A 24038-nucleotide genomic window follows, 5' to 3' on the forward strand; every position below is an offset into this window, starting at 1 on the left:
TTCCCCCCCTTTTTAAAAATTAGTTAAGCCACTAACCACATTGTAATCCTTTCAAAAATGACTGGAACAATAGGTTTAAAAGGTAGGAAGGGGCATTTTATAAAGGGATTATGGGGACATAAACTTACCATGACCATTTTTCTTTGTTCGTATAGCTTCTGTAATTGGTAGGACTTTTCTTCTGCTTTGATGTAACCTTTCTTCACATCATCGACTGCCTATCACCAAAACAGAAGTAGAAAAGAAAGGAGTCTAAAAATCGTTATTATGTACATTCTCGATGAAAACAGACACAGATGCATTTTCAGAAAATCTCTTGTCCACTTGGACCACCATCATTACCAGTGAACTCTGCCACGTGTCCAGGAATATGGTCTGGCTCTGTGTCCCCACTCAAATTTCATCTCAAATTGTCATCCCCACTTGTCGAGGGAGGGACCCAGTGGGAGGTGACTGGATCATGGTCTGGTTTCCCCATGTTGGTCTCGTGATAGTGAGGGAGTTCTCACAAGATCTGATAGGGTTTTTTTGTTTGTTTTGAGACACAGTCTGGCTCTGTCACCCAGGCTGGAGTGCAGTGGCACAATCTCGGCTCACTGAAACCTCCGCCTCCCGGGTTCAAGTGATTCTCCTGCTGCAGCCTCCAGAGTAGCTGGGACTACAGGCATGAGCCACCACACCCAGCTAATTTTTGTATTTTTAATAGAGATGGGGCTTCACCATGTTGGCCAGCCTAGTCTCGAACTCTTGACCTCAAGTGATCTGCCCGCCTCGACCTCCCAAAGTGCTAGGATTACAGGCATGAGCCACCGCACTTGGCCTAGATCTGACAGTTTTAAAAATAGCAGTTCCCCCTGTGTGTGCTTGCTCTCTCTCTCTCGTAGCCTTGTGAAGAAGGAGCTTGCTTCCCCTTCACCTTGTGCCATGATTGTAAGTTTCCAGAGGCCTTCCCCAGCCGTGCGAAACTGTGAGTCAATTAAACTTCCTTTCTTGTACTTTGGGAGGCTGAGGCAGGTGAATCACAAGGTTAGGAGTTCGACACCAGCCTGGCGAACATGATGAAACCCCGTCTCTACTAAAAATACAAAAAATTAGCTGGGCATGGTGGCGGGCACCTGTAATCCCAGCTACTCAGGAGGGTGAGGCAGGAGAATCGTTTGAACCCAGGAGGCAGAGGTTGCAGTGAGCTGAGATCATGCCACTGCACTCCAGCCCAGGTGACAGTGCAAGACTCCATCTCAAAAAAGCACAAAACAAACAAAACCTTCCTTTTTTTATAAATTACCTAATCTCAGGTAGCGTCTTTACAGCAGTGTAAAAATGGACTAATACATTCAGTAACAAGTATACTAATTGGAATAACTAGCATTTAAAGAATATCTGGCATGGCATTGTTTTAGGTATATGTGAGAAATCTGGTTTCTCATGTCAGGGGACTTAAAATTCCAGTTATTTTATACATGTGTAAACAATTAGAGAGCACTGAAAGATGGTATATAATGCTGTATTACAATGAAATAGCAAACATGTATGGTACAGACAGTGATATAGGCAGTCAGAATGGAAGCACTTACTGATAATTACAGTTATCAGGGACACCTTGGGTGGATCCCCAAAGAACAGAATGAAGAAAAGAAACTATAAGCTAAAGTTAGGAAACAGGGATGAGTCTGTGCTTAAATACTTTGAGAAAACAGATTTGCCTGATTTAAATAAGGGAATAGGAGACAATGAAAGATAATGCTGGATAGGCAGACTAACAACAGATTATGAAAAATTCTAAAAAGTAGGCACAGGAATTTAGACTTAAGGAAATAACAGGGAGCTAAAATAAGCAATGAAAAATGGCTACTTCTTTATTAAAGAAAGTTTGATTTGTGTTTGAAAGTCACATGAATTAACCTGAAGAGAGAATGAAATAAGGAAGATCAATGATGTTATGATACTTAAGGCAGAAATCACTTCCCAGGGTCTTTTAAGGAAAAATAGTTGGATAGGCAAATGAGTTCAAGATTAAGTCAAGAGGGCCAGGCGCGGTGGCTCACGCCTGTAATCCCAGCACTTTGGGAGGCCGAGCCGGGTGGATCACGAGGTCAGGAGATTGAGACCATCCTGGCTAACACGGTGAAACCCCCTCTCTACTAAAACTACAAAAAAATTAGCCGGGCGTGGTGGTGGGCACCTGCAGTCTCAGCTACTCAGGAGGCTGAGGCAGGAGAATGGCGTGAACCCAGAAGGCAGAGCTTGCAGTGAGCCAAGATTGTGCCATTGCACTCCAGCCTGGGCAACAGAGCAAGACTCTATTGCAAAAAAAAAAAAAAAAAAAATTAAGTCAAGAGACTAATTCAATTTTTAGTTCTGTCACCTACCAATGTGCATTTGCATAAGTCATGTAAACCCTTCCACTGTGTAAAACTGGAATATCTTATAGGTGTACAAGAAGAAGATGACAGATGTTAAGAGTTTTGTAAAGTATATATCAGTAGCTATTATTAGTATCATTTAGCTATTAAGTTCTTCTAAGAACCGTACAAGGATATGAATGTCCTGCCAGGAAGTGACTAATAGAAAGATTATGCCAGTCTCTCCCCAATCCTGGCCATACAAGTGAGGGCTCACTTAGGCACCGAGGATTATAGCCACAGAGGGGATATTTAAGAAGAACTGCCATGCAATTTCAATGTCCTGAAGATCCTGAACACTTTCCTCTTCATCACCAAAACACTGTACCGCTCCAGCCAAATTTAAACCAATTATTGAAAAGCCAGCAGAAAAGTAGAGGGGGAAATAAACAATACTGGTCTATCCAGTTTCCAAAGAAACTTACAGTGTTATTTAGCTCAGGGAAAAGGCTTTACAATTTTTTTCTTTATTTCTGTATTGTTTAGATGAGAGTAAGAATAAGAATATAAGAATACTGTCTTTCTGTTTTGTTTTTACTCCTAATGCCTAGAACTATGTCTGACTCACTCACAACAGTACTAATATTTGATGAACACTTTCCCAAGGCAGAGGTGGGTCACAGTGATTATCTACTCCAGCAATTCCAAGTGAGCTCTTTTACACACGGGACAGTAAAAATGGTCTTCTTTCATTGCTAATCAAGAAATTGCTTACCCAGGTGTGGTGGTTCATGCCTGTAATCCCATCATTTTGGGAGGCGGGAGGATCACTTGAGGTCAGGAGTTCAAGACTAGCCTGGCCAACATGCTGAAACCCCATTTCTATTAAAATACAAAAATTAGCCAGACGTGGTGGAAGGAGCAGGAAATCCCAGCAACTCAGGAGTGTGAGGAAAGAGAAGCACTTGAACCCAGAACCAAGATCATGCCACTGCATTCCAGCCTGGGAGACAGAGCAAGACTCTCTCTCAAAACAAAAAAAAGATTGCACTGCTTGACTGACTCAGTGGAAAACATAAATATCACCACCCTAGTTTCCTTTTCTTCTTAACTTTTTTTTTTTTTTTTTTTTGAGACGGAGTCTCGCTGTGTCGCCCAGGCTGGAGTGCAGTGGCCGGATCTCAGCTCACTGCAAGCTCTGCCTCCTGGGTTTACGCCATTCTCCTGCCTCAGCCTCCCGAGTAGCTAGGACTACAGACGCCCGCCACCTCGCCCGGCTAGTTTTTTGTATTTTTTTTAGTAGAGATGGGATTTCACCGTGTTAGCCAGGATGGTCTCGATCTCCTGACCTCGTGATCCGCCCGTCTCGGCCTCCCAAAGTGCTGGGATTACAAGCTTGAGCCACCGCACCTGGCCTCTTCTTAACATTTTTTAATTAAAGTAAAAGATATATATAGTTTTAAAAAACAAAAGTTCTAAAAGGCTCCTAATAAAAACAGCAGCCTCTTGATCCCAGAGCCTCATTCCACAAAAGCAACTACTTTTAGGCACTTTAAGCAATTTCTTGTGATAATCCTTCCATAATTCTAAATAGCATGCTTACATTGACAATTCCTGACTTACCAATTTTAGACATTGTTGACTTACTGTTTTGAAAATATTTGGTTTTAACTCTCTTGTAGCACCCAAACACTCCTACTTCCTCTTCCCCCAACTTTTCGATAAAAAATTAAATACTCAATAACTGCATTATTATAAATATGTAAACACTGTTCACAACTAAGCTATATACTATGCTATGACTTCCTTTCTTGCATAGTTTTTTATTTCCTGAGGTTATATGCCTCGTGTTTTTGTTTGTAACTTCCCATGTACCTATCACCAATTTTTCTTCTACAATAACCAAATACCAAAATCTTTTTACTTACACATTCATTTTCTAAAAACTGTCAATAATTGTCATCTGCTGTGGTATCCACCCTTGTTCTCTTTGTCCTTGCAAGTTTATGCCTTTTAAAATTCCACTACTGCTACTTTTGTGAGCTTTCAGGAAACAGCAGCTTAAATGTGCGTACAATTTGCCAGGTTTAGCCTGCATTTAAATATGAATGATTAATTTCTACCTTATTAATTTTTAAGGAAAAGGCTCATTATTTTCATTAGCATCTAACATATAATATCTCATCAATTTAAATGAATACATTATTTCATATTTTAACATTTCTGAAATTGGGCTGTATCTTATAATCAATGATGTATCGGTTTAACCTCTTTCTTATCAATACATAAAATAATGGTGCATCTTATAATTGATAACATCTTAGAACTGTGAAATTCATTAAATATTCCTACCATCAAAATATGATACAAAAATAATTGAAATTAAGAGAAATTTAATATACTTTTCAAAAGATACAGTTGTTTACTTAGTCCATCAAAAAAGAGCCGCCAGGCACGGTGTTTGTGGCCAGGTGCGGTGACTCATGCCTGTAATCCCAGCATTTTGGAGGCCAAGCAGGGTGGATAATTTGAGGCCAGGAGTTTGAGACCAGACTGGGCAACATGGTGGAACTCCATCTCTACTAAAAATACAAAAATTAGCTGGGCTTGGTGGTACACAACTGTAGTCCCAGCTACTCAGAAGGCTGAGGCATAAGAGTCACTGGACCCCAGGAGGCACAGGTTGTAGTGAGCCGAGATCATCCCACTACACTCCAGCCTGGGAGACACAGCAAGACTCTTGTCTCCAAAAAATAAAAAACAAAACAAAAAAATAAGTCATTTGAGATGGTGCAGTCACTATGGAAAACAGTATAGCAGTTCCTCAAAAAGTTGAAAATAAAATTGCCATATGATTCAGTAATCCCACATCTGGGTATACTGAAAGAAGGATCTCAACAAGATATCTGCACACCCATGTTTATAGCAGCGTTATTCACAATAACCAAGAAATGAAAGAAACCCAACTGTCCATGGATCAATGGATAAATTAAATGTGGTATATACATACAACATAATATTATTCAGCCTTAAAAAGGAAGGAAACCCTGTCGTATACTACCACAACACATATGAAACTTGAGGACATTATGTTCAGTGAAATAAGCCAGTTATTACAAAGACAAATAGTGTATGGTTACACTTACATTAAATATCTCAAGTAGTCAAATTCATAGAAATAAAAAGCAGAATGGTAGTTGCCAAGGGGGAGGGGAAAACAGGGAGTTGTTTGATGGGTACAGAGTTTCAGTTTTAATCTTTTGCAAGATTAAAAGAGTTCTGGGCCAGGAGCAGTGGTTCACGCCTGTAATCCCAGCATTTTGGGAGGCTGAGGTAGGAGGATCGTTTGAGGTCAGGAGTTCAAGATTATGGTGAGCTATGATCACAGCACTGCACTCCAGCCTGGGTGGCAGACTGAGATTCTGTCCCCTTCTTTAAAAAAACAGAGTTCTGGAGATCCGTTATACAACATTGTGAATATACTTAACACTACTTAACACTATTGAACTATACACTTAAAAATGGCTTAGAAATTTAAAAAACTATCAAATTGTATACTTTAAATATGTACAGTTTATTGTATGTAAACTATACCTCAATAAAGCTGTTTAGAAATCATGTGAGGCAATAGGAAAGTTCAGAAAAGTTGCTGGATATAAGATACTGCTCCAAAAACAATAACTTTTCTATATACTTAAATATTTTTGTCTTCTAGTTTTATAATTTAAAAAGCAATTTCACATGCTCTGCCCTCAAATTTTGATAAGCACTAAAAAAAAATGGCCAGATGTGGTGGTTATACCTGTAATCTCAGTGCTTTGGGAGATCAAGGCGGGAGGACTGCTTGAAGCCAGGAATTCAAGACCAGCCTGGGCAACATAGTGAGACTCCTTCTTAATTTTTTAAATAAAAAATACATTTAAAATAAAATAAACCTACCTATGAGACACACCACTGTTCCCCTTTAACAGATGAGAAACTAGATCTCAGCAATATTATGCAAAAATACTTGAACCAGATATTCTGACTCCTAGCTAAAGATTTTTCTATTCCAAAAATACAAAGAAAAAATATTCCATTCATAATAGCAATAAAAATATAAAATACTTGGTGATTACTTTAACGGGGGCACTGGTAAAACATAAAACTATGTAACTTTTTTTGAGGAAACAAAAGTCAAGTTGAATAAAATAGATACTTTATGCATCTATTATTATAATACAACATTTAATTAAAATGGTGATTCTTCTTCAGTAAACTATAAATTTAACAAAATTCCAGTTGGAATAGTAATAGGATACTTTATAAAGTGTTATGAAATAGGTTAAAAATTATTTGAAAACATAAAATGGGAAAGAATATCAAGCCTTTTAAAAACGGAAGGCTTAGCCTTATCAGATATTAAAATGTATTATACAGAAACAATCAAAAGGGAATACTGAGTCAAAAATAGAAACACAGATTAAGAGCAGAGAGATGCTAAACATAGGCCATATATATATACACACACACACACAGAGACAGATACAAATTTAACGAAAGACAAGTTAAGTATAATATATTAGAAATGAATCATTTAATGTATCCTGATGTGCTATGTGGATAGTAATACCAAGAAAATTTAACTTAGACCAACCATTCATACTACACACCACAATAAACCTTGGGTAAATTAAAGCATTACATATTAAAAATAAAATATTGTGACAAAAGCACACTAACTATAAGTGTGCTATTGTCCTCTTATATTGCGGAAAGAAAATATTAGTAGAAATCACAATGGAAAAGATAGATAAACACTGTTATACAAAATGTTAAAACTTCTTCTCTAAAACAAAAATCCTGGCCGGGCATGGTGGCTCACACCTGTAATCTCAGCACTTTAGGAGGCAGAGGCAGGCAGATCACTTGAGCCCAGGGGTTTGAGATGAGCCTGGCTGACATGGCAAAACCCTGTCTGTACAAAAAATACAAAAATTAGGTGGGTGTGGTGATGCATGCCTGTAGTCCCAGCTACTCAGGAGACTGAGGTGGGAGGATCACTTGAGCCCAGGAGGCAGAGGTTGCAGTGAGCCGAGACTATGCCACTGCAGTCCAGCCTCGGCAATAGAGCCAGGCTCTGTCTCAAAAAAAAAAAAAAATTAATAGCACTAAGATAAAAAGAAAAACAATGGAACAGAGTAAATATCTATTAAAATGACAAAGACATAAAGTTTAAAAAAATACAGCAATTTTTGTACAGCAAGTTACAAAAACACAATCAATAAACAGCTTGTATTCAAAAGAAAAATATGTCCGGGCACAGTGGCTCACACCGGTAATCCTAACACTTTGGGAGGACTGCCTGAGCCCAGGAGTTCAAGACCAGCCTGGGCAACATTGCAAGATCCTGTCTCTATTTTTTTAAAAAAGTAAAAATTAGCTGGACATGGTGGTGAGCACCTGTAGTTCTAGCTACTTGGGAGGCTGAGGTGGCAGGATCACCTGAGCCCAAGAGGTAGAGGATGCAGTGATCTATGATCACACCATTGCACTCCAGCCTGGGTGACAGAATGAGATCCTATAAAAAAAAAAAAAAGAAGAAAGAAAAGAAAAGGAAGGAAGGAAGGAAGGAAGGAAGGAAGGAAGGAAGGAAGGAAGGAAGGAAGGAAGGAAGGAAGGAAGGAAGGAAGGAAGGAAGAAAGGAAGGAAGGAAGGAGGAAAAAGTGATATTACAAGAGTTAATCACAGCATCATTTATAATCACACACTGAAAAAACACCCTGGCACTAGCCAGGCACACATGTAGCCCAGGCACTCTACTTGAGAAGCAGAGGTGGGAGGATTGCTGGAGCCCGGGAGTCCCAAGCCAGCCCCAGCAACATAGAGAGAGCCCATCTCAAAACAAAACAAAACAAAACAAAAAAACTCTGGAACAAATAAGAGGGAACGTCTAAACAACATATACTATATTAACTCAGTCATAAATGACATATAAAAAACTGTATGAGAAAGGAAAAAAGAAAAGAAAAAGGTTGTATCTGTATTAGAATTATAACTATGTAAAAATTATACATCCATATAAAGATCTAAAGCCAAATATGCATGTAAACACTTGTAGAAAAAGTTCCTAAAAGAGGGCTTCCAATTAGGGATGGCAGATTAAAAACAACTATCAACTCTTACTTCCTCCTAAAACCCTACTAAAATTTCAGTAAAGGAATAAACCCAGGAGATCAAGGAGAAACAATCGGAACAAAATTTTGTAATCTGGAACACGGATATATAAGTAGTAACTTACAAAACCTGAAAAAAAAAAATGGATTCCCTACCTAGTAGTAGGGAAAGCAGAGAATCACTCAAATTTATATCACAAAACTCCCAAAAGACTGAAGAATTGGTAGCACCAGGTGGCCATCTAGGAGAGGTGGTAGGATGTGGCTAAAATAAGGAGGACTGACCAGAAGTCTATTTAAGAAACAATCAATGCTGGGCACGGTGGCTCATGCCTGTAATCCCAGCACTTTGGGAGGCCAAGGCGGGCAGATCACGAGGTCAACAGATCGAGACCATTCTGGCCAACATGGTGAAACCCCCGTCTCTACTAAAAAATACAAAAATTAGCCGGACGTGGTGGCGTGCGCCTGTAGTCTCAGCTACTCAGGAGGCTGAGGCAGGAGAATTGCTTGAACTCGGGAGGCAGAGGTTGCAGTGAGCCAAGATCGTGCCACTGCACTCCAGCCTGGCGACAAAGCAAGACTCTGCCTTAAAAAAAAAAAAAAAAAAAAAGAATCAAATTCTGAGATCCTCTCCTTTATTCCCTGGAACCAGATGACTGCCCTCTTCAATGCCAGTAGAAGATTAGTGATTTGGCTAGGTATGATAGCTCATGCCTGTAATCCCAGCACTTTGGGAGGCTGAGGAGAGAGGGTTGTTTGAGCTCAGGAGTTCGAGACCAACTTGGGCAACATGGAAAAATCCCATGTCTACAAAAAGTACAAAAATTAGCTGGGCATGGTGTGCACACCTGTAGTCCCAACCACTCAGGAGGCTGAGGTGGGAGGATCACCTGAGCCCAGGAGGTCGAGGCTACGGTGAGCCATGATTGTGTCATAGTCAATAAGATATACTCACATGCTGAGTTCCCAATCAGCTGTGCAGTGTCTCAGTCTTAAATTTGAGCAGACATCTCTATTAGAGGAACACTTCTAACATGTACAACAGAGACCAAAACAAATAAGCAAGCAATAGAGGGAGGAAAAAGATAATTTCAAAATTAAAAAAAGTATATTAATTTTTTTTTTTGAGACAGTCTCACTCTGTCACCCAGGCTGGAGTACAGTGGCATGATCTCGGCTCACTGCAGCCTCTGCCTCCTGGGTTCAAGCAATTCTCCTGTCTCAGCCTCCTGAGTGGCTGGGATTACAGGTGCCCATCATCACACCCAGCTAATTTTTATATTTTTAGTAGAAACAGGGTTTCACCATGTTGGCCAGGCTGGTCCCAAACTCTTGACCTCAGGTGATCTGCCTCAGCCTCCCAAAGTGCTGGGATTACAGGCGTGAGCCACCACACCTGGCCTAAAAAAGTATATTATTTTTAATATCTTCAGAAAGTCAAGAAAAAAATACTACAACCACAAAAGAACAGAATACTATATATAAAAAAGGATATTCAGAGAACAAAAGAAAACCTTTAGAAATTAAAAATACAGGCCAGGCACAGTGGCTCACACCTGTAATCCCAGCATTTTGGAAGGCCGAGGTGGGTGGATTGCCTGAGCTCAGGAGATCGAGTCCAGCCTGGGCAACACAGTGAAATCCCGTCTCTACTAAAATCCAAAAAAATTAGCTGGGTGTGGCAGCATGTGCCTGTAATCCTACATACTTGGGAGGTTGAGGCAGGAGAATTGCTTGAACCCGGAGGCAGAGGTTGCAGTGAGCCAAGATCGCACCACTGCACTCCAGCCTGGGTGAAAGAGAGAGACTTCGTCTCAAAACCACCCCCATCACCCCCACACACAAAAACTGGCATATGTTAAAAAAAAAACGTAAGAGGGCTAGAAGAGAAACCTGAGTAAGTTATTTAGGAAATAGAGCAAGAAGATAAAGAAATTAAAAATATGAGAGAAGATATGATTACAGGGCAGACCAAAAAACTGTGTACCAGAATAATAGGAATGCCAAAAAGAGAGAACAGAAAATGAGAGAACAAACTGTCAATTTAATAATTCAAGAAAATTTGCCAGATCAGAAACACAAATTTCCCACAGAGAGCCCAACATAATAAATGAAAATAGATCCACAGCAAGGCACATGATTGTGAAATTTGATACCCATGGAGACAAAAAGACCTCAGTTTCTGGAAAGAAAAAAAGGTCACATAAAATGGTACAGAAATAAGATGGCTTTTTTTTTTTTCCCCCTTAAGATAAGGTCTCACTCTGTCTCCCTGGCTACAGTGTAGTGGTGTGATCACGGCTCACTGCAGCCTCAAACTCCTGAGCTCAGGTGATCCTCCCACCTCAGCCTCCTGAGCAGTTAGGACTTCAGGTGCACACTACCATGTCTGGCTAAATTTTAAAGTTTTTGTAGAGACAAAGCCTCGCCATGTTGCTCAGGCTGGTCTCGAACTCCTGGGCTCAAGTGATCTTCCCACCAAGTGCTGAGACTACAGGCATGAGCCATCACACCTGTTGGTGGAACATAATTCTTTAAAATTTCTGGAGTTAAATCATTTTCAACCTAGTGTTCTATACATAAATGTGACATTAACCAAGTGTGAGTGTAAAATAATGGCATTTCCAGGCATTCAAGATTTTTAAATGTTGTCTTCCCATGTACCCTCTTCTCACAAAGCTCTTAGAGGACTTGGTTCTTAGATGGCATTTCTGGACTTGCCCTGGGCCAAAGGGGAGCCCACTACCCTGAAGGGTGAGTTCCAGGCCAGGCAGCATTCACCACAAGCTGACTGAAGAGTCCTTGGGTCTTAAGAGAACATTGGCAGGAGTCTGGCAGTACTCCCCATGGGCCTGAGGTGGCAGTGTCCATGGGGTGAGGCTTCTCTGCCTTTGAAAAGAAGAGAGAAGAGTGGGAAGGACTGTGTCTTGTGGCGTGAATGCCCGCTCAGCTCTAGAACAGTAAAATACCACGTAGACTTCTAAGGTTTTTGACTGTAGTCCCTGGCTCCCAGATGGCACTCTGGACCCTCCCAGGGTCTGAGGGAACTCACCACCCTGAAGTTTAGGACATAGGCCTCGCTGGCTTTGCCACCTGCTGATTGATTGTAGAAGCCCAGAACCTTCAGCAAACATAGGCAGTAGCCAGGGAGTAGCTACAGCAGGCCTTAGGCAAGACTCAGTGCTGTGCTGGCTTCAGGTCTGACCTAGCAAAGTCCCAGTGGTAGTGGTTATGGGGGTGCTTGTGTACCCCCACCCCCAGCTCCAGACAGCTCAACACAGAAAATACTACATTTGTTTGGGAAAAAGTAAGAGAAGAGAATAAGAGTCTCTGCCTGGTAATCCAGAGAATTCTGGATCTTGTCCAAGACAACAAGGCAGTACCTCTAAGAGCCTGCAAGAACCACAGCATTATTGGGCTTGGGGTACTTCCTAAAGCAGATATAGCTTAGATCACAAGACCCAAGTCCTTTCAAATATCTGGAAAGCCTCCCCAAGAAGGACAGGTATGAACAAGCCCAGACTACAATAAGTACCTAACTCTTCAATGCCCAGACACAGACAAACATCTGCAAGTATCAAGACAATCCGGGAAAACATGTCCTCACCAAAAGAACTAAATAAGGCACCAGGGACCAATCCTGTTGAAAAAGAGATATGTGACCTTTCAAACAGAATTCAAAATAGCTGTTTTGAGGAAACTCAAAGAAATTCTAGGTAACACAGAGAAGGAATTCAGAATTCTATCAGATAAATTCAACAAAGATGCAGTGAGCCAAGATTGCGCAACTGCACTCCAGCCTGGGCGACAGAGCCAGACTCTGTCTCAAAAAAAAAAAAAAAGAGAGAGAGAGAGATTGAAATAATTAAAAAGAATCAAGCAGAAATTCTAGAGCTGAAAAATGCAATTGGCATACTGAAGAATGCATGCATCATCAGAGTCTTTTAATAGCAGAATTGATCAAGCAGGAGAAAGAATTAGTGAGCTTGAAGACGGCTATTTGAAAACACATGGAGGAGGCTGGGCGTGGTAGCTCACACCTGTAATCCTAGCACTTTGGGAGGCCGAGGCGGGTGGATCACCGGAGGTCAGGAGTTCGAGACCAGCCTGATAAACATAGCAAAACCCCATCTCTACTAAAAATACAAAATGAGCTGTGTGTGGTGGCGTGCACCTGTAATCTCAGCTACTCAGGAGGATGAGGCAGGAGAATTGCCTGAACCCGGGAGGCAGAGGTTGCAGTAAGCCAAGATCACACCATTGCATCAGCCTGGGCAACAACAGTGAAACTCTGTCTCAAAAATAATAATAATAATAATACATGAAGGAGACAAAAGAAAAAATAATTTAAAAAAAAAAATGAAGGAGGCCTACCAAATCTAGAAAATAGCCTCAAAAGGGCAAATCTAAGAGTTACTGGCCTTAAAGAGGAGGCAGAGAAAGAGATAGGTGTAGAAAGTTTATTCAAAGGGGTAATAACAGAGAACTTCCCAAATCTAGAGAAAGACATCAATATCCAAGTACAAAAAGGTTATAGAACACCAAGCAGATTTAACCCAAAGAAGACTACGTCAAGGCATTTAATCATCAAACTCCCAAAGGTCAAGGATAAAGAAAAGATTGTAAAAGCAGCAAGAGAACAGAAACAATATACAATGGAGCTCCAATACATCTGGCAGCAGACTTTCAGTGGAAACCTTACAGGCCAGAAAAGAGTGGCATAACATATTTAAAGTGATGAAGGAAAAAAAACATTTTACTCTACAATAAGTATATCCAGCTAAATTATCCTTCAAACATGAAACAGAAATAAACTTTCCAAGACAAACAATAGCTGAGGGATTTCATCAACACCAGACCTGTCCTACAAGAAATGCTAAAAGGAGTACTTCAATCAGAAAGAAAATGATGTTAATGAGCAATAAGAAATCATCTGAAGGTATGGTAATATTAAATACACAGAAAAACACAAAATATCATAACACTATAACTATGGTATGTAAACTACTCATCTTAAGTAGAAAGACTAAATGATGAACCAATCAAAAGTAATAACTACAACAACTTTTCAAGACATAGTACAATAAGGTATAAATAGTAACAACAAAAAGTGAAAAAGTGGGGTAATATATTTAAGGCATGGAGCCTTTATTAGTTTTCTTTTTGCTTGCTTGTTTGTTTATACAAACAGTGTTGTTATCAGGTTAAAATAACAGATTACAAGAGTATTTGCAAGCCTTGTAAACCCAAACCGACAAACATACAACAAATACACAAAAAAATAAAAAGTAAGAAACTAAATCATATCACCACAGAAAATCACCTTCACTAAAAGGAAGACAGGAAGGAAGGAAAGAAGGAAAAGATGATCACAAAACAACCATAAAACAAGTAACAAAATAGCAAGAGTAAGGCCTTACTTATCAATAGTAACACTGAATGCAAATGGACTAAACATCAGTCAACAGACACACAGTGGCTGAATAAATAAAAAACAAGAACCATTGATCTGTTGTCTACAAGAAACATACTTCACCTATAAAGACACACATAGATGGAAAATAAACGGATGGAAAAAGATACTCCATGACAATGGAAACTAAAACAGAGCAGAAGTAGCTATACTTATATCAGACAAAATAGATTTTAAGACAAAAATATAGGACAAGACAAAGAAGGTCACTATATAATGATAAAGGGGTCAATTCAGCAAGAGGATGTAACAATATTAAATATATGTGCACCCAACACTGGAGCACCCTGATATGTATTTAATATCTAAAGCAAATATTATTACAGTTAAAGAGAGAGACAGACTCTAACACAATGATAGCTGGAGACCTGAACACCTAACCTTCAGCACTGGACAGATCTTCCAGACAGAAAATCAACCAAGATACACTGGACTTAATCGGCATTATAGACCAAATGGATCCAATACATATTTACAGAAAACTTCATCCAATGACTGCAGAACACACATTCTTTTCCTCAGCACATGGATCATTCTTTTCTTCAGCACATGGATCATTCTCAAGAACAGACCATATGTTAGGTCACAAAACAAGTCTTAAAACATTTTTTAAAAATGAATAATATCAAGTATTATTAATATCAAATAGTATCAATATGATCAAGTATCTGACCATAGTGATATTACAATAATACCAAGTATCTGACTACAATGGAATAAAATCAGAAATCAAAAATGATGAATTTTGGAAACTATTCAAATACATGGAAATTAAACAATATACTCCTGAAAGACCAGTGGGTCAATGGAGAAATTGAGAAGGAAATTTAAAAATTTATTGAAATAAATGATCATGAAAACATAACATGCCATATGGGATACAGCAAAAGCACAACTAAGAAGGAATTTTATAGTTATAAATGCCTACATCAAAAAAAGAAGAAAAATTTCAAACAATGCATCTTAGAGCAATAGAAAAGCAAGAGCAAACCAAAACCAATCAGTAGAAGAAAATAAATAATAAAGATTAGAGCAGAAATAAATTAAACTGAAATTAAAAAATACAAAAAAAGAGAAATGAAACAAAAAGTTGGTTTTTTTGAAAAGTTAAACAGAAAAACCTTTAGCCAGATTAAGAAAAAAAAAAAAAAAGAAGATCCAAATAAAATCAGAGATGAAAAAGGAGACATTACAACTGATACTTAAGAAATCCAAAGGATCATTTGTGGCTACTATGATTAACTATATGCCAATAAATTGTAAAATCTAAAAGAAATGGATAAATTCCTAGACATATACAACCTACAAAGATTGAACCATGAAGAAATCCAAAACCCAAACACACTAATAACAAGTAACAAGATGGAAGCCATAATGGTCTCCAGTAAAGGAAAGCCCAGAACCCAACGGCTTCACTGCTAAATTCTATCAGACATTTAATGAAGGATTAATACCAATTCTACACAAACTATTTCAAAAAAAGAGAGAAGGAGGGAATACTTCTAAACTCATTCTATGAGGCCAGTATCACCTTTATACCAAAACCAAAGACATATCAAAAAAGAAAACTACAGACCAATATCCCTGATGAATATTAATATAGAAATCCTCAACAAGATATTAGCAAACTGAATTCAACAATACATTTAAAAAATCATCATGAGCAAGATATATCCTTGGGAATGTAAGGATGGTTCAAAAACACCAATCAATGTGACACACCACATCAACAGAGTAAAGGACAAAAATCATATGATCATTTCAATTCACGCTGAAAAAGCATTTGATAAAACTCAACATCCCTTCATAATAAAAACTCCTCAAAAAACTGGGTATAGGAGAAACCTCAACATAATAAAAGCTATATACGACAGACCCACAGCTACTATCATCCTGAATGGGGAGAAACTGAAAGCCTTTCCTCTAAGACCTGGAACACAACAAGGATGCCCACTTTCACCACTGTTATTCAGCATAGTACTAGAAGTCCCAGCTAGAGCAATCAGACAAGACAAAGTTATAAAGGGCATCCAAATTGCAAAGGAAGTCAAATTATCCTTGTTTGCATATGATACAATCTTATACTTGGAAAAACCTAAAGACTCCACTGAAAAACTATTAGAATTGATAAATAAATTCAGTAAAGTTGCAGGATACAAAATCAACAACAAAAATCAGTAGCATTTCTATATGCCAACAGTGAACAATCTGAAAAAGAAATTAAAACACTATGAAAGAAAGGTGAAGAGAGGACACCAACAAATGGTAAAAGTATTCCATGTTCATGGATTGGAAGAATAAATATTGTTAAAATGTCCACACTACCCAAAGCAATCCACAGATTCAATGCAACCCCTATCAAAATACCAATGACATTCTTCACAGAAATAGAAAAAAAAACTATCCTTAAATTTATACGGAACCACCAAAGACCCAGAATAGCCAAAGATATCCTAAGAAAAAGAAAAAAACTGGGTGGGCTATGGTGGCACACATCTGTAACCCAGCAATTTAGGAGGCTAAGGCAGGAGGATCTTGAGCCCAGGAGTTCAAGCCAGCCTGGGCAACACAGCAAGACCCCCTGCCTCTAAAAAAAAACTTAAAAAATCAGTGGGGCATGGTGGCATGGGCCTACAGCCCCAGCTAGTGGGGAGGCTGAGGCAGGAGGATAGCCTGTGCCTAGGAGGTCGAGGCTTCAGTGAGCTGTGATCATGCCACTGCACTCCAGTCTAGGTGACAAAGCGAGACCCTGTCTCTCGAAAGAAAAAAAAAGAACAACACTGGAGGAATCGTATTACCTGACTTCAAGTTATACTACAGAACTATAGTAACAAAAACTTTTTTTTTACTTTTTTTATAGTTAAAAAAAAGCCGGTAGTGGCATAAAAGCAGACACACAGACCGATGGAACACAATAAAGAACTGAGAAACAAATTCACATATCTACAGTTAACTCATTTTCGACACAGGTGCCAAGAACATGTACTGGGGAAAAGACAGTCTCTTCAATAAATGGTGCTGGGAAAACTGGACATCTGTGTACAAAAGAATGAAACTAGCCCCCTAACTCTTGCCATATACAAAAATCACATCAAAATAGATTCAATAATTAAATCTAAATCCTCTAGCTATGAAACTACTACAAGAAAAAATTGGGGAAACTCTCCATGACATCAGTCTGGGCAAAGATTTCTTAATACCCCACAAGCACAGTCAACCAAAGCAAAAATGGACAAATGGGATCACGTCAAGCTAAAAAGCTGCACAGCAAAGAAAACAATCAACAAAGTGAAAAAACAACCCACAGAATGGGTGAAAATATTTGCAAACTACTCATCTGACAAGGGATTAATAATCAGAATATATAAGGAGCTCAAACAACTCAACAGAAAAAAAAAGAAATGCACATAAAAACTACAATGAGATACCATCTCACCCTAGTTAAAATGGCTTATATCCAAAAGAGAGGCAGTAACAAATACTGGCAAGGATATGGAGAAAAGGGAGCCCTTGTTTACTGTTGGTGGGAATGTGAATTAGTACAACCACTCAGAGAACAGTTTGGAGGTTCCTCAGAAAACTAAAAATAGAACCATCATACAATCCAGCAATCCCACTGCTGCGTATATACCCAAAAAAAAGGAAATCAGTATTTTGAAGAGATACCCACATTCCCATGTTTGCTGCAGCACTGTTCACAAGTCAAGATTTAGAAGCAACCTAAGCATCCATCAATGAATGAATGGATAAAGAAAATGTGGTACTTACACACAATGGAGTACTATTCAGCCATAAAAAAAGAATGAGAGTCAGCCATTTGCAATAACATGGATGGAAGTGGAGGTCACTACGTTAAGTGAAATAAGCCAGGCACAGAAAGACAAACATCACATGTTCTCAATTATTTGTGAACTGTAAAACTAAAAACAATTGAACCCATGGAGACAGAGCAGGATAGTTACCAGACTCTGGGAAGGGTAGTGGGGAATTGGGGGAGAGTCGGGGATGGTTAATGGGTACAAAAAATAGGCAGAATTAATGAATAAGGCCTAGTATTTGACAGCACAACAGGGTGACTATAGTCAATAATAATTTAATTGTACATTTTAAAATTACTAAAAGAGTATAAATGGATTATTTGTAACACAAAAGATAAATGTTTGAGGGGATGGATACCCCATTTTCCATGATGTGATTATTACACACCACATGCCTATATCAAAACATCTCATGTACCCCAAAAATATATACACCTACCATGTACCCACAAAAATTAAAAATAAAAACTTACATATATAAAAAGAGGAATAGCTCTGAAAGTGTATTCTACAAAAATATGGGAGTAAAGCAAAACAAAATACTCTAACAATGTACTCTAACACTGGAAACAGGAGATGGTGGTGGTGAAGGGCAATCCCAGAAGGCCAGCTGTGCACCAGAGTACAGAGCCGCCACTTCACACAGGGGTAGAGGAAGAGGCTCAACAAGAGATTTCTTCAGAAAGTGGAAATTCATGAACTACCTGATGGGTCTGAACTGAATGTCTTTAGAGGAGATTTAGACAACTGGTGAAGAGTATGGAGCTAAATTAATCATAAGTACACGGAAAATTAAGCAAATGAAAAAGGAGGGCAATAATTAGCTGTGGAAAAATAAAATGTTGTAAAGAAAGTGAAAAGTAAAGACAGTAATTATTATATGGCTCTGTTGTAAATTTCACCATTTACAGAGTCATAATATTGTAAACACTGAATATTGACCTAACAAATATTATAATTTGATTATATTAAGGGGATGGGAGAGATGAAAAAGGTATGGGTATATGGTAGGAATGGAGGAGGAAAGACAGCTGGTGTCTCATCTTCAATAGTGGGAAATTAAGAGATGCTACTGGAATCTGAAAAATTAAGTAGAAGCAATATAACCAAGTTATAATGGAGACATAGAAGTAAATACCAAAAACAAACAAACAAACCAATAAAAAACAAAGCTAAAAGAAGGGAAGGTGGTTGCCTATGGGGGGAGATGGAAATAAGTAGGGGCAACTACTGTTTTTCACAATAAACTGTGTAGAACTATCTGATGCTTTAAACTCTATGTATGTATAATATTGGTGGAAAATTTTTGAACAGGTACACAGCCACAATGCTCATTTTCTGTTGCTTAAAAATATTAGAATATATATTTTTAAAATATGTATTTTTAAACTCCAGGATATCTTTACTTCTAAAACTTACGTATTTATCTTTTGTGAAATGGGAAAGAACATTTTACGAATGTAATTCAGACCCAGGAGCAAAGCAGCTTACCTAAGGATTCACAGGGAATTGGCAAAATACCAACTATATTCAAACATAAAAAGAAATTGCGCCTTTCAAGATCAATTCACCTACCTGATGAAAGAAGTAGGTAACAGCAAGGTCATTGTCATTTAAGAGGATTTCTTCTTCTGTTGTAAAAAGCCACTTTCGAATGGTCAAGCAGGTGCCTGGCACAGCTGATGTATAATTCTGAATGTAGAGTTTGTGAGGAAACTCATTCGGTGCCAATTTACGTACTAAAGGAAAGACAAAACACAGAAAGCTAGAGTGAAAAGATAGAAGAAATTTCCCTAATACAAACTATGTAAGGCAGATCAAGAATGCTACGTTATCATTAACCAGAACATCATCTCAAATCCACTAAGGAGTTCTGCCTTGGGAGCACAAAACAGCCATATCTGTCCAGCCAAATATCCTTTCTAGCTATGACCATGGCCAGTCAAATCTCAAGCTGACAGAAACCTATCACTTGAATGACAAGTGCTGTGGTTTGGATATTTGTCCCCCACAGAATTCATGTTGAAATTTGATCCCCAATGTTAGAGGTGGGGCCTAATGTGATCTCTACATACACCATGAGTGGAAGAAAATAGCCTGAGGACCTCACCAGATGCCCAGTCTTGAACCCAGTCTTAAAGATGTTTGGTGGATATCAGCTGAAAATCAGCAGAATCATGAGACAATTAGACCTTTTTTCTTTACAAATTACCCAGCCTCAGGTATTCCTTTATAGCAACACAAAATGTACTAAGACACAGATCAGTTAACATGACAACTCTGCAAACAGCACCAACTCCAAATTTAGTTAAAATATCTAATCCATTAGCTAGTTACAGCTCATGTCCACTAAACATCTTTAAAGCAAGCCTCTCCTCTTACCCAACTCTGGTGCATTCAGAGTCTCTCATGTGGTAATTCTCAATGAACTGCTTTTATTAACGCCAAAAGGTTTTTTCCAGCCTACCTCCAAAAATCCTGCAGTATTCCTCAAACTGAAAAGTGTCTTCTGAGTAATGTTATACTTCCTCTTTCTAACAGCCACCCAAGCACGATAAAAAAAACTACCACTTTTAATTTCTAAATTGCCTTTTTTTTTTTTTTTTTGAGACAGGGTGTCACTCTGTTGCCCAGGCTAGAGTGTTGTGGCACAATCATAGCTCACTGCAGCCTTAACCTCCTAGGCTCAACTGATCTTCCTACCTCAGTCTCCCAGCTTGGACCACCTGCATGTGTCACCATGCTTGGCTAATTTTTAAATTTTTTTTAGAGATGGCAGTCTCACTATGTCGCCCAGGCTGGTCTCAAACTCCTGGGCTCAAGCAATCCTCCTGCCTCAGCCTCCCAAATTGCTGAGATTACTTCCTCTCTCGATGTTTACTTGGCTTTGTAACACTACAAAAGATAGATTTAATACTTTCCATTTTATAGAAAGTGAAACTAAAGCTTAGACAAAAAACAAGGTTAGAATCCAGATATCTTGGTACCTCAGTAATCCTTTGTAACATAATTTACATCTGTCTAGTTACACTGCTGTGAGTTGGGAAGAAAAAAAATATTAGGGAGATGGCTGCTTTAGGGGAATCAAAGTTATTCTACCTGGACCTGAGATAGCAAGGCAACCTAAATCTACCAAACTCTCCCCCTTTCTGGGATAAGGAAGATCTGATCAACCAATATTATCTGTATCTATTCTGGCCTTAGCCCTGTATAAATCTATATGATACGGAAGAGACCCATAAACTGTAGGAAATCTATGTCATTTAGAGCAAGCCCTCAGACTCTCTCCCCTCTGTAGTCTCAGTGCAACCAATGTGACCACCATCCCTAGCTTTTGCAAAATAAAATATAAATTTCCTATCACCATGCAATAAAACCTCCTTGGAAGAGGAAATTGATTCACACAGAAGCTTAAACGTATGCATTAAAACAAGGCTTTTAACCAATATATATCTTTCTAACTTCTAAAAACAGAAAGCTACTCTTAAGAATCTTTACAAAAATCCTAAAGTACACTAAAACAACATGTGGCTAAATAGAACATCCCATCTTTTTAAGCCTGTTTCATTGGAATATATGAATTTTGAACCTCAGATTTAAAAGAACCTCATGAAAGTATCTTCCAATTCATTGCTGGTTGTAACCTATACTTACAAAAGAGGAAAAAGAATCAACAGTGATCAGACATCCTTATGACCTAAGTTTAATGGGATATGCTTGGTCTGCTTGTTAGAGACAGTTCTAATGAGTGGGATCTCCCCTTGTCTTCAAGCTCTTCTCTAGGTGAATAGTTTCTTTCTGACAGTATTAGAAAACAAAACTAGTATCAGCCACTGGTACTCACCAAAGGAGTGATTGATCACTTCAAATAAGGCAAAGTAATTCACTGTCGTACTGTCCATGCCAACCTTTGCTGCAATAGCCTAAGGTTAAACAGGATAGATTGGTTTCAAGAAAATTAAGTCAGACAATGCTGTAGGAAAAGGCAGGTGTATGCCTGCGGAGGAGGGAAAGGGGAGAGGTTCTGCCATCTTGGCCTCACAAAAATTGCATTAATGGTCCATAACTATCCTTCTTTGTATGTATGTGTACATGCATGCACGCATACATACATATGAAAGAAAAGTGAAAAAACACCTGTATCTGCCCCAACAGCTATGAATATGAGTTTCTCCCTTCCAGTGTAAGCTGACAATATTCTGTCCTTAAATATCAGCTTCCCTCTCTAAAACAACTTCTTTTTTTAACACCACTTACAAGAAATGTACTTAATAGCACAGATCTTAAAAAGAAAATAAATGATTAAATATCCAGTTTCACACATTCAGCCTACATTTAATACATTAACACAAAAAAACTACACATTTGATTCTAGAGTGTAAAATATTGTTTGTCAATTATATTTTGGCTAAACAAAACTTTTTTATTTACTTTTTAGATGACCCATGTCTCATGCTGGGATCATTAGGCACCTCCATTTCCTAAGAATTACCATCTAATATCTACAAAAAATAGCAAAATACTGGGACAATAGAGGCATATTAAACAAGAATCACTCATTCTCTCTAGGAACTCAGGTCCTAACATGACAAATAAAAGAGAAATTGGAAAACTGTGTGCAAATAAATGACAATTACATACAAACAACAACAAAATATAAACTAGTAGTAACAAAATTTCTTTTCAAGATCAACCTCAATATAAGTAAGGTACTTCTTTTTCATGCCGTTGTTTTGTTGATAAAACAAAGATAAAACTGTTGATTATTACTATCTCAGTAAGCCAAATGTGATTATATCCCTTCTTCTCCTATCTGCTCACACATGAGGCCTAGGTCCATCCATGATGTGATAGAGAAACTAGACATTATAAGTATTCTAAATTATCATTCTACACTGCACTGGATAGAAACTAAAAGGCTTTCAAGGTTTAGAAAATAGTTTATAGCTAGAAGTCTCAGTAACAGGGTTGGGAGGAAAGTGTAAAAAACCTAAGCCTTGCTAGAGGAACACTGGAAAAAAGCAATCAAAACAAAACAAAAAGATCAGCAAGCTGTAAAAATAGTACTTTTCTTGAAATTCTCTACCATTGTATAATTTCATAAATGCCTGAGATCCTGCATATATCCTTTGCCATAAAATACAGTGGATGAATAAATGTTTGGGGGATAGATTTTTTAATGTTTGCTACAAAAGAGAAATGTAAGCATTAGTACCCAGAAACCTGCTTGTCTCCCTGAAAATTCTGATCAAGTTAGGATTAAAGGCCAATGAAAAGGCATATACAGGCAATGATTACACCCAGCACGCAGATTATGATCTCTAAAGACAGTTTCCCACTAAAAGAATAGGACTCCTTGGGGAAATGGCCTATTCTAGATATCTAGGGTAAGAAATATACAAAGATGAGGCCAGGACATCTTATTGTACCAAAAAGCAAGGATGCTATCATAAAAATATTAGGTTGCATCAAAAGCATAAAGGAGCAGACATGAAGGAGCTTTCACTGGCCAAAGATGGAACAATCTGAGCATCAAAAAGATAATATATGCTGTTGATTAAATCACATTGAATCTAAAAACCCATTATATAAATTATTATATATAATATATATTATCCCTAGTATTATATTTCAGTTCTCTTTAACCTAACTGCAAAATTCAACAGAATGAAAAACTCTTTAATATATAAATTATTATATATAATGCATATTATCCCTAGTATTATATTTCAGTTCTCTTTAACCTAACTGCAAAATTCAACAGAATGAAAAACTCTTCAATATTTGGTTGTTATGAAGAATGTCTGTGTATTGAATAAATGATCTAAAAGGAACAGATTACAGTTGCCTCAATCATCTCTCTCTCTCTCTCTCTCTCTCCCTCTCTCTCTCCCTCTCTCTCTCTGTCTCTCTGTGTCTCTCTCCCCCCGCCCTTCCATTCACATGCTGCTCCAGGAAGACTCTTAGAGCTCATTCTGATAAAATATATGCAATTTGTCATGATACTTAATAGACTAATAGGTAACTTGTACAGATCTTTGCTGTTTCTATTCCAGGGAAAACTGGAGAAATTAAGTTGCATTGAGGGCATCATCCTTGATGGAGGCATTGTCAATTATAAAAGCTTATTCTGTGTCGAGAATTTATATCTGACCACCCATCAGGGAAGGGAGAGTTTTGGGATGCTTCTCCCTTCAGGCTGTTTCATTAGATCAGGGTTTCTTTTTTTTTTTTTTTTTTGAGATGG

General features: G+C 38.2%; 1 protein-coding gene across 2 annotated transcripts in view; it reads right to left on the minus strand.

The window, feature by feature from the left end:
* Positions 1-24038, minus strand: part of SNX27 (sorting nexin family member 27) — a 64154-nt gene that overhangs the window by 12516 nt on the left and 27600 nt on the right. For both annotated transcript variants that reach the window (XM_011973528.1, XM_011973529.1), the window contains exons 5-7: positions 21636-21714; positions 19367-19530; positions 129-218 (exon numbers count right to left, since the gene is read on the minus strand). In XM_011973528.1, the coding sequence (XP_011828918.1) occupies positions 129-218; positions 19367-19530; positions 21636-21714 (333 nt within the window). The remainder of the gene's footprint in view (positions 1-128; positions 219-19366; positions 19531-21635; positions 21715-24038) is intronic.

Source organism: Mandrillus leucophaeus, unplaced genomic scaffold, assembly GCF_000951045.1.
Source record: "Mandrillus leucophaeus isolate KB7577 unplaced genomic scaffold, Mleu.le_1.0 Scaffold139, whole genome shotgun sequence".
NCBI lineage: Eukaryota > Metazoa > Chordata > Mammalia > Primates > Cercopithecidae > Mandrillus > Mandrillus leucophaeus.